Consider the following 11,265-nt stretch of genomic DNA (forward strand, 5'->3'; position numbering starts at 1 on the left):
AGGCCAAGTTAAAATGAGAGAAGAGATTTGAGAGAAAAATTTGTAAACAAAGCTTTAAGCTTTGTATTTGAGAGATCTCTAGTTTGAGTGAAACATCTCTAGGATAGTTTGATTATCACCATTGTTGGAGATGTTGAGTTAACCACCACATTGATGTATTTTGATTCTTTGTATCCATTATTTTCATAGTGGACGTTTGATATGGACTACGTCCCGTGGGTTTTTATTTCTTCATTATAGAAAGTTTTCCCACGTTAAAACTGCTTGTGTTCTTCTCTCTCTCCTGTTTTTGTTTTTCCGCTGCGCTGCCCGGCCTGGTGAAGTTCAGGCCGGTAGATTGCCGAGATCCGAGATCAAGGATCTTGTTGATTGACTTCCGCCTGCCCGGCCTGGTAGGGTTGGCAAAAACGAGCCAACCCATCGGGTTGACTCGTAACCCGCCAAAAATGAGCCCGGTTGGGTTGGCCAAAACGAGCTGCCAACCCATCTCGTTTCAACCCGTGAAAAACAAGCCAACTCGCGAGTCAAACGAGCCAGCTCGCGGGTTGAGTTTTTTTTTATAAAAAAATACAAAATATAATATACAAAAATGAACAAAACTCACATATGTTGCCATCATTTTCCTTCCTTCTCTAAACCTAAGTCTCTAATCTTCTCACATCCCTGCCATTTTTATATTGTTAGGCTGTGCTGGTTCTGTTTGGTTCAAATATCTTACTCACTTGGTAGCAAGTGGTTCTGATTGTTTCTTGATATTGATCCAAATTTGTTGTGAAGAAAATTCAAAACTAAAATATTTTACTTTTATTTCTCATTCTGTAACCTTTTGCTTAAGCTAATGAAAGCCACATAACTGGTGCATTAATACTACATGGTCATTTAAATAGGCTGAAAACGAGTCAACCCACGAGTAATTTTCGAGCCAACTCGCGAGCCACTTTCCGAGCCAACTCGCAAGCTATTTTTCAAGCCAACCCACGAGCCATGTTTTTGAGCCAACCCTAACCCGACTCGGGTCGGGTTGGGTTGGGTTTTCTGGCTCCTTTTTTTTTTCAAGCCAAACCCTAACCCGGGCTCGTTTTTTCGGGTTGAATGCGGGTTGGGTCGGGCCGGGTTGGCCCGTTTTGTCAACCCTACGGACTGGTGAAGTTCAGGCCGAGGTAGATTGCCAAGATCTGAGATCAAAGATCTTGTTGATTGACTTCCGCGCAAAGACTGCTTAGCCGATTTGAGGGAACCGAGTTCCCAACACAACGCAGTAGAAGAATGACAAATGACAATCCCATCTCGTAGAACGTACAAGATAAAATTGCAACCATCAACCCCTCCATGATGATGAACAAGTTCAATCAAAGAAAAACTTCCCAAGAAAACAAGGAGCATAGAGCTTAAATTTACCTGTAGCCCATAACTATATATCATATCCTGAAGGGAAACCCAACTTACCTCCCAAACCTCTAAGACAAAAAATAATCTCGAGTTATTAACCCATTTATTACCAAAATAATAGTCACGCCCATGCCAAAGAATATTAAACTTGCCATACAGAAGTACATAAGCCTTGAAGATTATAAACGGTCTCGTATTAATGTTGGAATTAGAAAAAATGATTCTGGCGAAAGGAGAGAGATCGGGTCGCGAAGAAAATTCGAGGAATATAGTCCTTTGAATACTTCACGATCATGTATCCTCGTGTAAGTATTTCATACAGAGTTTGTAAATGTCCAGGAAACCAATCCAATCCACACAAAAAAAACCCTAGATAAATCCAACTTCTGTGAATTCCATAAAAGTCACGATCACGCCATATACGAATTTATGACTTATAAGATGCAATTGAAAGATCCAAATCGAGATAGAAATACACCAACAAGATTTTATAATGACATAAGGAGATATAATAAAATGATCGAATTCCATCAAAGTGGCCATGATAGGCACTCATGCAGTTCCTCCAGAAGATAGAAGATATCAGCGGAATAAATAACCCCAACAAGAAAGAATTAACAATAATGATCCAGGTATTCTCAACTCTACTGCAGGTGGTTTTGCAAGAGGAGGAGAATCCTACTCATATAGAAAAAGACATTTGAAGTCAATAATGACCATATCAGAGCACATAACTCATATTCTTCCAAAAAAATCACTCCCCAATAAGCTTCGATGATGAAAATCTGGAAGGTGTACTTCTTGGGCAATGCGATTCGTTGGTCATCATTGCATTCATTGTAAATCTCCAAGTTCGAAGGATATTTTTTGATAATAGAAGCTAAACTGATATTATTTTTGGGAAGCATTCCAAAAGTGAATATCTGAAGCGAAGAAATGAGCCTATGTTAAGGTGATTTCATAGGCTTCTCAGGAGTGCTGCACATGCAAAATAATTCATTAACTTGTGAGTAACTTTTGAAATGATGCCTCATGTCAAGATAATGAAGATACGCTTTCATATAATAGAATACCCTTTAAACTACAACGTGATTATGGGTAAGCCTTCAACTAATAGCCTTAGCGCAATTATTTCCTTGTCGAATTTAGCTATGAAATTTAGATGCCCTCTTGTCGAGGTAATCATGCTAAAGGGCAACCAAAAACTTGCTCAAATTTATTATCGCGTGAGCCTAAAAACCTCAAGACCTCCCCTACATAGGATGCATGCCTATCCCATGACTCTAAAACAAGATCACTCTAATCCACAAAAGGCCTCCATCCACTTGACAGACATTAAAATACGCGAAGAGCTGCAGATATAAGACCATTATAACTTGATTGAGAATTAAAATAATCATAAGTAAAGGCATAACCAGAAAACATCAAAAAGATTGACAGAGACTTTCTTGAAGAAGAAATATAGAAGCCGAATTTTGTCCTCATCATTTATCCATAAATCTAAAAAACGAACTAGTAGCCAAGAAAAAGAAAGAAAGTGGCACTAGAAAGACAATAGATTATTAATGCAATGGTTACATGTTACAAGCATGTGTCATCAAGGAAATAAATTACACCTTGAGGCTCTTAAATGTGGCCATTGTTAAAAAAAAGCAAATGAAAATTGGAAGATGTGCGTGGACTACGTAGATTTAAACAAAGCATGCCTTAAATATCCTTACCTTCTCCCAAATATTGACAAATTGATAGATAACTCGTTGGGATACCAAATTCTATTATTTATGAATGCGTACTGAGGTTACAATATGATCCTATCATTGAGGAAACTAGATCTCGCGGGAAGAATGATAACTTGATCCATTGAACTTTTTGAGTATTATATTTCTTTTGAATAAAGACAGGCAATCAAGATTTAAGTTTTGGTAGATTTTGTAGCTAAAATATCATACCAAGCATCCTATGATAGAGATGATACTTGAACCATATATGTATTGAAAATGTGTTTGATTTGATGAATTTCTGACACTTATACATAATTTCAATTAAGGAATCCACTGTTCAGAATAAAGGTTGATGAGTCCTGAATATATTGAAAAAAGTTCATCTCAATCCGACAGAGGACGAATAAGATATCAAATATGGACAAAAAATGCTCTTTCTCTTTCTTCTCTTGAGTTTTTAGACACTATTACCGCTTTCACTCAATTCCTCATGCAATGTGATTGTTGTCACCTTGTCTACCACTTTAAAAGCTACTCTCACTCTTACTTTTGCAAAATAAAACCTAGAAGTGCCATTAAACTAGACCTTTGGACTATTACGAGAAAAGCCCAACAAAAATGATGAGCTTAGCCTTGTTTCTTATGGAATATGGTACCTTATTTATTAGATACCTTCACATGGAAATTTTCTTGGCTTGAAATATTCCTCCATTTAGCTATGTGAAACTTAATGTTGATGGATCTACATAACCTTCTTCAATGAAGACAACATGTATGTAATAACGAAGTAAAAAAATTGAATAAAAGGGATCGAAGTTGAACATACATTATTTTTTATAAGTTATAACTATTTATACGTGAAAAAAATAAAAAATTCTCACAATTAAAAGTTTGTATGAGTTTGGAGGGTGATTACTATTTATATGACAAAAAAAAATACTTACAACTAAATGCTTATATAAACTTCGAGGAGGGCGATCGTCCACCCTATGTCCCTCGTTTCACCACTATTGAAGTACTATAATATTTCTTACATAGATGATATCTTTAGTATTTATTTACTATAAATTAAAAAAATGATTCATGTGGTGTTAATTATAAAAATGAATAAAATAAATATATTTTTTGTTCTAATAGGTGATGTGTTGAATCTAATACTATGGGAGTATAAAAAAATATTTTGTCGAAATGACACAAAGTGAAATTCAAACTCAAGAACAAATTGAAACAACTCAATATTAACATAACTAAATTAAATTACAACGTGGAATAAATTATTTTACAATCCTCTTCGTCATGAAATAACAATACAAATGTAATTTGCTGGCGTCCTAACGAAAACCAAAGAGAAAACAAGAACAATATAAAAAAAATTAGCTTTTGCTCCACAATCTTGTCTCTAAAATTACAGCGATAAAGAATAATATGACAAGGACAATTCCGTACCCAATCCTCCACTCACTTGCTTCCTTACCTAAATGGAGTCCGTAGAAAATATTGGATATAGCAAGGACTATCAAAATTCTCCCAGTCGTATGATGGTACAAATTCCAAGACTTTCTGACTTTTGATTCCTTGTGTGGTCGAGCAAGAAAAGCCATAATCTGCAAAAAGTAATTAAATACACCAAGTAAATTATACTTTTGTGCATATAATTTATAAACTTATCATCATATAATTTATAAATTTATAAATTTATAAATTATATGAAGAGAGATATACTTATAATCTAAAATTTTTACAATTTTTTATCATTAAATCTTAATCATTGATTTCACCAATCTAACAGTTATTATTTATTGAGAATTAATAATTAATTAATAAATGTGATCCAATAAATTATAATCGTTAGATTGACAGAAATCAATTATTAAGATTTGATGATAAGAGGTTGTAAAACTTTTTTTTTTTTTTGATAGACGAGGTTGTAAAACTTTTAAATTGTAAGTATAAAAAGGGGAATAAACTCATCTTAAAGTAAAAGAATGACAATAGCCGATTGAAACAAACCAAAAAGGGTAGGAAACACGTAGAGGAGGCATCAAACCCTTTTTACCGATTGGTAAGCCGTACTTGTTTCGGATTAAAGACTTAGAGCATTTTTGTAGCTAATTTTTGTTAAGGATAAAACGTTTATAATTTAGTGTTGGCTGATATGGCCTCTGTGAGCTACCTTCGTAGCTTTGTAACTTGATTTTGTTTTGTTTTGTTTTTCTGTTTGGGCTGGGGGCTTCGCATCCTTAGCCACACCAAAAAAAAAAAGTTTATATATTGTTTTTTTTATCCTTTCGTACAAACCACCTTCCACTACATGTTTATGTGTTTTTTTTTGTTTTTTTTTTTTGAATACATGTGTTTATTTCTTTGGTTTGACATTGCCTCACATGTACCGCTATCCACTCGCTTCTCTCTCTATATATATATGGGCCTCATCCTTTTCCCATATTGAATGAACAACACGGGTTGATTGACCCCTTTGCTTTTAGGGTGTGTTTGGTACCATTTTTTTTTTAAGTTTCCTGGAAAAGCAAGTTAGGAAAAATAACAATGCCATATTTGATATGAAAAAATACCATACTTTTCCGAATAATTTTTTTTTTCGGAAATAGCTTTTATGTGTAAATTTGGGTACGGTCCCCATATGTGGAATGCCATGGATTAGGTGAACTTTTTTGTTACCCGGGAAAGTAAAAATTAAGGGAAAATGGTTTGTCATGTTACATGACAACAAATCAAATTTTCTACACACATAATTTAAGCTGGATCCCACATTTTCTCACTCCACTATTTAATGGACTCCACATATATCATGAGTGTGTAGGAAAATGATTTGTTGTTATGTAACATGATAAAAACAAAACCCAAAAATTAACCCGCGAAGAAATAGACCACATTATCCTTTGGTTTGTACGATCTATGAAGAAATGGTGTAACGTTCAGACAACTTTTTGAATCAAAATAAAAGTAGGTTATTTTAGTAAAATAATTTCACTAATATTTCACAATCAACTAAATACAAACTCAATAAACTTAACCACAAAATCCCAGAAAAAAATTGGACCTTCCAAATACTTTTTTAATCACATTCCTGGATAACTTATTTTTTCACCATATTCTAAAGAATCAAGATTCTCGGACAAACAAAAATTTCTCTTCTGTCAAATGTCCCATTAAAGATTTATACCATTTACTTTGTTATTCCCAAAACTCATGAATCAAGCATTTTTTTTTTATCAAATACCATATAGATATTTGCTATCACACAGATCTCAAAAAATTACGTGAAATAAAAAACACCTAATTCGAATAATTGAGCCAAAAGTTATACTCTTTCAAAATTTATATAATTTTAGGGTATAAAAAGCTTAGATGGATATTGTCCTTGATTGTTTTGGACCCGCAAACATTCATCCCAAGTCCATTTATATATGTACAAGACATTATTAGAATTTGGTGTCAATCAAAAAAATTTGTGGATACAAATTTGAGTTGCCCATTTGCATAAGTTACTCGAGTAACTGAGCTAGTTAGTCATTTACTCGAGTAACTTTGCCAATCACTCGAATAACTCGCAGTCAACATAAACAAACAGGGCATATTAATATATAATTTTGATAAAATATTTAAATTAATATATAATTAAAAAAGAAGGATAAAGTGGTGAAGTTTTTTAAATACGGGGCACAATAATCAATCACCCGAACAGTATGAGTCGGTGCACCGCTAAGCTAACAGCTCGTGCAAATGAGTTTCCAATTCCATTATTCCAAGTCAAAAGGAAATGTCTATTCCCCATTTACAGTACAAGCTTTTATTTGGTTCTTTAAAAATAAATGTTATTATATTATTTACTCATATTATAATTTTTTAATATCACCAATAAATTCAAATTAAATTTCTTTCTCTAGTTATAAATAATTTATATATAAGTTTTGATATCAAGGGTGACATCGTAACCAAATAAATAGATAAAGAACAAAAATGCGTTCAAATTAAAAGATAAATAAGAATTTACTAAGAAAAAGATAAACAAAAAATGCAGTCTCCTCCACCATTAAATTAGTTGGGAGAAGGCAAATATAAATGCACCAAATAGATAAAAGGGCAAAGAAGTAAGTACCTGAAGGCAACCTAGAACGAGAATGGTGATTCCAAGAGCCTCGTGAATACTAACGTCAAGATTGAGTTGATAATCCAGAACAAGCCCGGTGATTACACCCATCACTCCCAAAACAAAACCTAATGATTGAACGGAAGCGTGGAAATTAAACCAAAATGGATCCCATTCCTTGAAGTGGCGAGCCACTATTGCTCCAATTATGACCAGGATGCCCCATCCCAAGATATTCAACATTCCGTGGCTTCTTTTCAGGTTCACAGATGGGTTTTCTGATTCAAATGAACCTGTTTCCAATAAAATGACAAATAAACTCTATAAAATTAAGTCATGCCTGAAGACAAACGCAGATTTAAATCCGATAACAAATCCATTAATTAAACTCTGAGAGTAAATAAGAACAAAAGAGTTCCTAGTTTAACATGAATAGCCAATAGAATTGCAATTTGCTACTTTTGTCAGTCCTTACTTTAAAATTTTAACTCACCCAAAAAGAACTAGACGCATCAAGTTTACAATAAAACCGATTTGTTAGAAACGTGTGATTACATCCATTTGAGATTTGTCATGGTTTGAATAGGAAACTCCCTGTTCAATTCCAATTAAAAGGATATATTGTTATTATGATTAGCATTACGATAATAATAACTTAATTACTGAAACTGTATTAAAGTTATTTCTAGTATAAATCGATAATAATTGAAGCCGAATGAAAATGGTGATCATGACTATGTCCAAAATGATGGCAACGTCAGCTGAGGTCAGTTTCTATACCGTATGCAGTTATGCACCACTAAACGACTGACTTCTGCCCCAAGATAAATACTACAGTGTTAGTAACTAATTAAAACCGTGTCAGACATTCCCAAATTAAAGTTCCACAAAATTTAATATTAAATCTTGTAATATAATAAATTGTTATGCATAGTTAATCAATTAAAAAATAGCTTTAATTATGATTGTAACTAACATGGTAGAAAATTTCTTTTATCAAATAATGTCGTGTCCAATTAATGTACTAAATTTCTCTTTATCACATGATATATGATTTGGTTTGGTAGAGGGTCGATTCAGATATTATTACATTTCAACCTATTCTAATTAGCAACAAAACGATAAAAAAAAAAAAAGTATGTCCTCTCAACCACTCCAAACTACCGTTCAAGTCTAATGTAGATCCTTTAAAAGAAGAATATTATAGACAGCTAGCTAGAACTTTTTTAAATAAATCAATTTGGTAACTAACCTGTATCATAATTGAAAGTAGTGGAGACTCTGTCTCGGTGCTGCGCTAAGGCAAAACTTGGTGGGGATGGGAAGAAGGCGTTGGGACCGATAGCGTAAATGAGGCGGGAGGGAGGTTGGTTGGTTTGTAACTGAAAGGCCATGTAGATGCGAGATGACTGTGATGTGATTAAGGTTGAGTTGTTGATGATTTGTATGTTGCCCTTATCAGCCACCACCTCGTTTGCCGTGGTCCCACCTAGATAATATTGCTTTATCATCCCACCTCCGGATCCACTCGATGAGACCCACCCAACAATGGCACTCGAACCCACCATGCCTCCATCCGGAGAAATACCCATTGCTATGTAACTATTTGCATTTGGGGCCGAGAGAACCATGCTCCATATATTTCCGGAACTCACTGAATACTGCAAATTAAATTAAGTACTATATAAATCATACAGTACAAGATTTGGTGTTTGTAGTTATGAAATTAAATGGTAATAATTAAACTTTTGATAAATAATTTTCCGTTATTTTTAGCTAGTGTGTACCTTTTCTTTCTTTATTTCTTTAATTTTTCTTTTTTCCAATGATCATAATGGCACAATCATTAACTATTGCGATAGCAACTTTACTTTAAAATTATTGTTAAAGTTCAACAATAACATACTTACTCTAAGAATGAACCCTTGAGCATTCCATACAGGAAGACAATTGAGCTTGGTTGTGTCAAAAGGGATAGGAGTATTAATGAGGTTTAGCCCGTTGCCACACGAGTCTACCAGTGTACTTCCATTTCCTAACGAGCCTCCATTTTCTTGCGCGCTTCCGGGATTGGCTGAAGCATGGGAAGGAATTATGAATATGAGGAATGCTACATTAGTCAATAGTACTTATGACCAAATATGAGAAGCTTAAAGAAAACAACAAAGTTAGGTGGACTGGGGGTCAAGGCTAACTTAAACAAACAGACAACCTTTCATGAATATAGTACTTATTTAATTATACATGATGCACGATAATTGTTACTGGAAAAAATATATATGAATATATTATTAGATTTTTTTTTTTGTAATATTTTTTAAGATATTTAAATATATTTTTTTAAAAAAAATATAAAAGTCAATAGAAAACAGTTTCATTTTTTATATTTTTATATGTTTTAAAAATAATTTATGAAACAAATATATAATTTTTATTTTTATTTTTTAGAAAACTTATCCCAACACACCCTGTATCTTCTTTCCCGTGGCACTTTGATGTTTTCGCTTTTCCTGTTTTTGATTAAACACCTCACCTACTCGACCGATGCATGATGCCCAACCTAATAATGTCCACTTGCATGACTACTTGACCATCGATCGGCTAATTATCGTGCTCGTGTTTACCTTGCATAAAGGAGAACGGAAACAAGGAAAATAAGAATAAAAATAACGAATATGATTTCTACTTATCCACATGGTTGCTCGAGTTACTTTCCTGTTTTTTGGTTTAGAAAAAACAAAATCACAACTTATTCACAAATTAAATACATACATAAGTACTGTTATTGTTGAACACTAAAGTTTAGATCTTAGTAATTTCATAATTACTTATCTTAACATTGCTCGTACTTCATAATGTAAATATATAATTTACTTTTTATTAAGTATTAAGAGGATTGTTAGAAGAATGATTTTTTTTAAAAGAATATATATATATATAGCATTATTCGTCTTAGAATTAATTAATTGCAATATTTATTTTCCTAAAACAATTAAGAGAGTTACGTAATAAATGCAAAATATCGGTGATAAAGTACTATTAATTTAGTAATAATTTATTTAATTACCCGGAAGGAGTCGGTTCTACATAAAACCACAGCTTAATTAAATACTTATTTAGTTTGTAGTACTAACCTGATGATGTTGAATATTCTATCCGGGTGGATAGCTTGTGTAGGTGTTTGGTTAGTTCATAACTTGGTGCTGAAGGGAATATAGCGGTAGGTCCAATTGCATATATAACCCATGACTGATCAGGTTCAGTGATTTCTAACTGAAACACCATGTATAGACGAGATGACTGTAAAGTAATGAAGGTTGAGTTGGCTATAACCCGAAGGTTGCCTTTATCAGGAACCACCTGGTTTGCTGTAACCCCACCTACAAAATATTGCTTTATCCCTCCAGTACTGCCTCCTCCGGAAGCCACCCACCCCACCATGGCACTTGAACCCACCATTCCACCGCTGGCCGAGAAACCCATAGCTATGTAGGAATTTGTTTCTGGGGTTGAAAGAATGAAGCTCCAAATGTTTGTACTAGTCTCAACATACTGCACAAGTTATGATACATATATAATATAATATTAGTATATCGGGTCGTATATTGAATTAATGAAGTTTTAAAAAATGGTGCACTTACTCTGAGGATGAAACCTTGAGCATCCCATACAGAAAGGCAGTGAAGATTGGTTGTATCAAAAGGGATAGCAACTTTGAGGTTGAGATTTGCAGTACACGAGTCAGCTTGTGGACTTGCTAGGAAGAATGAGCCGCCAAAACCAGTTATGAAGATAAGGAATATTGGTAGATATGCCTTCATGCCTGTCTACCTGTTGGTGGGATTGATCACTGTGCTTCTGCTGGAAAAACGTGATAAGCTTCACCAAGATTTTATTTGAAGATTGTCAGAAATTTTAACATTTGTCTTAAAAAAATAAAATAACAATGTAATGAACTAATGATTGCATGTTCTGTTGCAACTAACACGGTGCAGGGCACTAATGTCTATATATGTTGTTAGCATAAAGGTTGCAGTAAATAGG

At 33.7% G+C, this 11,265-nt stretch overlaps 1 protein-coding gene across 1 annotated transcript; it reads right to left on the reverse strand.

Moving 5' to 3' along the window:
• Nucleotides 1–4,483: 4,483 nt before the first annotated feature.
• LOC133314914 (cytochrome b561 and DOMON domain-containing protein At3g07570-like) lies at nucleotides 4,484–11,042 on the reverse strand. The gene is made up of 5 exons (XM_061516461.1): nucleotides 10,863–11,042; nucleotides 10,602–10,773; nucleotides 8,474–8,710; nucleotides 7,231–7,514; nucleotides 4,484–4,714 (listed from the first exon to the last, which is right to left on the reverse strand). The coding sequence occupies exons 1-5, from the start codon at nucleotides 11,040–11,042 to the stop codon at nucleotides 4,484–4,486; spliced, it is 1,104 nt and encodes a 367-aa protein (XP_061372445.1).
• Nucleotides 11,043–11,265: the final 223 nt, after the last annotated feature.

Source organism: Gastrolobium bilobum, unplaced genomic scaffold (assembly GCF_033153095.1).
Source record: "Gastrolobium bilobum isolate Gb01-03AN ecotype WA unplaced genomic scaffold, APGP_CSIRO_Gbil_v1 utg8637, whole genome shotgun sequence".
NCBI lineage: Eukaryota > Viridiplantae > Streptophyta > Magnoliopsida > Fabales > Fabaceae > Gastrolobium > Gastrolobium bilobum.

Bases quoted from the DNA above. Each gene is read 5' to 3' on its own strand.
- LOC133314914 (XM_061516461.1), bottom strand. From the start codon at position 11,042: ATGAAGGCATATCTACCAATATTCCTTATCTTCATAACTGGTTTTGGC. The intron at 8,711-10,601 runs GTGGGGTTACAG...AATATTATCTAG, and splicing joins GATAAAGCAATATTTTGTAG to GTGGGACCACGGCAAACGAG. The intron at 7,515-8,473 runs GTTAGTTACCAA...TATTGGAAACAG, and splicing joins TACTTTCAATTATGATACAG to GTTCATTTGAATCAGAAAAC.